General features: G+C 54.1%; 1 protein-coding gene across 1 annotated transcript in view; it reads right to left on the reverse strand.

Annotated features, from left to right (window-relative positions):
* Nucleotides 1-1,049: 1,049 nt before the first annotated feature.
* LOC123253573 (filamin-A) overlaps nt 1,050-3,232 on the reverse strand; it is a 30,018-nt gene continuing 27,835 nt past the window's right edge. Inside the window, exon 43 of the mRNA XM_044682743.1 lies at nt 1,050-1,844. Coding sequence (XP_044538678.1) covers nt 1,657-1,844 — 188 coding nt within the window. The 3' untranslated portion in view covers nt 1,050-1,656. The remainder of the gene's footprint in view (nt 1,845-3,232) is intronic.

Below are 3,232 nucleotides of genomic sequence, written 5' to 3' on the forward strand. Positions count from 1 at the left end.
CAGCCTGTTTGGGATTCTGCTTTGGCACGAGGCCAGTTGGGGGGCTCGAGGCCCTCTCTCAGCTCTGAGGGAAGGAGAGTGGGGCAGCGAGAGGCCTCCACCTCCTTTACTTCCCAGTTCACTTTGCTACCCAAGCTAGCTCGAGTCCAGCAGCAAGTTGACAAATATGTAAGAATTGAAAATGTCAGGTTTTATACTAACTAGGAAAGTTCTAAAGGAATATTTTGGTCGCCGATTTAAAAATATATTCGCTTCAGCCAAAATGACTTTTAGCAGCTTGATTTACCAAGAGGTGGAGAACGGTCTAGTCTACCACCCCAAGTGCTGCTCCGGTATCTGGCTCAGCCCCGGCAGGGCAGGGCTTGGGAAGCTTCAGCCAGAGGACCGGGTGGTGTCTTCAGCAAGGTTCCACCAGCGCAGCCTCCTCCAGGAAAGGAAGGCGTCTCCAGAACCAGTCTCTCCAGAAGCCGGGAAAGGAAGGCCGGCCACTCACCCGGCAAGCCAGCGCAGAAGGAGCAGCCTTCCAGAGGAGGAGTTTTTTTGGACAGGAAGTTCAGGACTTCCCCACTTTATGGGAACCAATTGCAGTCTTTCAGTTTGCCTAGCACTGCCAGGTGGGGTGGTGGCAGTAGCCTTGGGAGCTGTGAGCTTCCTCTAGGAAGTGACTGTGAAACCTCTCTTAGTGTTAAGTGAGGGTGCTCAAGTTTTTGATTAATTTAAAAGTTGCTGATTGATAGACAAAGAAAGTTTGATTCACTCTTCACACAAACATGTGGAAAGGACTTTCTTCCTGAATATTCAGCCTGGGTCTCCCTTGGGGCTGGCCCACCAAACCCTTATTCTGTGACCCTCGGACTCTATCGAACCAAGCAGCTGGCACCGTGGGGTGCAGTGACTGACTCACTCTAATGCACCCAGTGGCTGAGGCACTGGCTTCAGGCTCAGAGGGTTACGTGATGCACCATCATCCCTCTCCACCCCCAGCATCGACGAGGCTGCCGAGCCCCAGCCCCTGGCGCAGAAAGCAAGGACCCCTTCCAGAGCAGGAGGAGAGTTGGAGCAGAACTTTATTCCTTTGCAGGTGGGAAAGGGAGTGGTGGTTCCATGCCCCGCCCCTCAAAAAAAGTTTTTTGAACAAAATAAAACGAAAAAATTAAGAACAAAAACAAGACAAAAAATACCCAACTGTTTTCTGAGCCTAAGGACAAGAGATGTGTCTAGAGCGGGGAGCAGGAAGCAGCCAGCTGGGGACGCCTCTGCGGCACATCAACAGGCCGGCCTGGCCCACACCAGTAGTACAGTAGGGGCGCTGGGGGCCTATGTTCTAAGGACAGAGCCACTACCCTTCCTCCCACCCCCAGGCAGGAAGGGTGAATATGGAAGTGAGGAGGCGTCCTTGGCCCCTCGCGTGTGTGTGGAGGGGGTCTGCAGGCAGAGATACCTCTCCACCCACACCCAATCAATAACGGGCCTCGGATCTTTGCGCCTGGGGAGGACGCAAGGCTGGGAAAATGGTGGCGGTGGAGGGGGTGGGGTGGGAAGAGGGCAAATTCTCTTCCTTGTAAACTGATCCACAGGTCAATGCTGTGGGGAGGGAAGAGGATCAGGAGCAAGTGGTAGGCAGCTGGCGTGGAATTGAAGGGGAAGGAATGAAAATCAGGGCATGGTGATGTGGTAGGGGCTCCCCGGGATATGGTCCTCCCCCCACATGACCATGAGGGTGTAGTCGCCTTTCTCCTTGAGCAGGTAGGTAATACTGTAGAGGCCGCCACTGACGTGCTTCACCAAGATCTCCTCGCAGGGGGTCTTGGGGCCCTGGACCCCCACCATGAGGATGTTATTACCTGAGGGCAGAAGAGAGAGGCTCAGTCATCTCCTTTACCCCACCAACACCCATTGAGCCCTGGCATTCCAAGTATGGAGGAAGTAGACCCGATGGCACAGGGAATGGGGGAATTTGGCTCCATACAGCGCAAAGGGGTAAGATTCACTCAACTGGAGATGGATTGGGAGGGGACCTTCTGCCAAACGGCCGGGGTCCTACTTCACCCAAAGGACCCCTGGGAGAGTCACTCTTGTCTGAGAAGAGGATGCCATTTCCCTGAAAGGACTGGCTTGGAGGTAGGATTCAAGTGGGAGTGCTGCGTGAGCCTGAGTAGTTCCTTAACTCCTCGTGACACCTTTCTCTCCTGGTTTTCTTCTTATCGGACTGCTCCTTCTCCAGATCACATTCCCCAACTGTAGGTGTCCCTCCCTCAGGACTCAGGCCGGGGCCCTCTTCTCTTCTCCCTCTGCCTCCCATGGACCCAATGCCCATTTCTATGCCGAGGATTCTCCCACCTCCCCATCTTGCCCCGATCTTTCTCCAGACCTCCAATCATTACTCAGTTTGGCACGCGAAGCCCTGCATAACCTGGCCCCCTCCACCTTTCCAGGCCCTTATACGCAGTCTTCAGTCTAGTGACCCTGGCCTCCTGGATGTTCCACGAGCACCTCTCTTGGCTGTGGACGTTCTCTCTGGCTATCCTCCAAGCCTAGGATATTTCCCTCACTTCACTACGAGCGCTAGTCTCCCTGGCTCTCCCTTCAAGTCCCAACTAAAATCCCGCCTCCAACAGGAAGCCTTCCCCAGGCCTTCAGGCCTCTGTTCATCACTTCCTGCATGCGGCTTGCTTTGTATCCATTTGCTTGCATGCCGTCTCCCCCATTGGACTGTAAGCTCCTTGAGGGCGGGGCCTGGCTTTTGCCACTGCCCAGTGTCTACTCTGAGTCTAGTGGGCGAGTGCTTAACAAATGTCTCTTGACTGAGTGCCCCAAGCAATTCTTAAAGACTGAACTGCGAAAAGTCGCATGGTCTGGTCCCCGTGCCTACCCCCAACTTTTTTTTTTTTTTTTTATATATCTTTTTTTTTTTTTAAACCCTTGTACTTCGGTGTATTGTCTCATAGGTGGAAGAGTGGTAAGGGTGGGCAACGGGGGTCAAGTGACTTGCCCAGGGTCACACAGCTGAGAAGTGTCTGAGGCCAGATTTGAACCTAGGACCTCCCGTCTCTAGGCCTGGCTCTCAATCCAGCTACCCAGCTGCCCCTACCCCCAACTTTTGATTTCTGGGTGCCACAAGGCCAGTGAGAACCTCACCCAGGTACTAAGTGGCTGAGCCAGAATTCAAGCCCTGGTCCCGACTTCCAGCCCCGGAACCCCTTTTCTAAGGGTGTAGCGCCCCCCCCCCCCC

This window comes from Gracilinanus agilis, chromosome X (assembly GCF_016433145.1).
Source record: "Gracilinanus agilis isolate LMUSP501 chromosome X, AgileGrace, whole genome shotgun sequence".
Classification (NCBI taxonomy): domain Eukaryota; kingdom Metazoa; phylum Chordata; class Mammalia; order Didelphimorphia; family Didelphidae; genus Gracilinanus; species Gracilinanus agilis.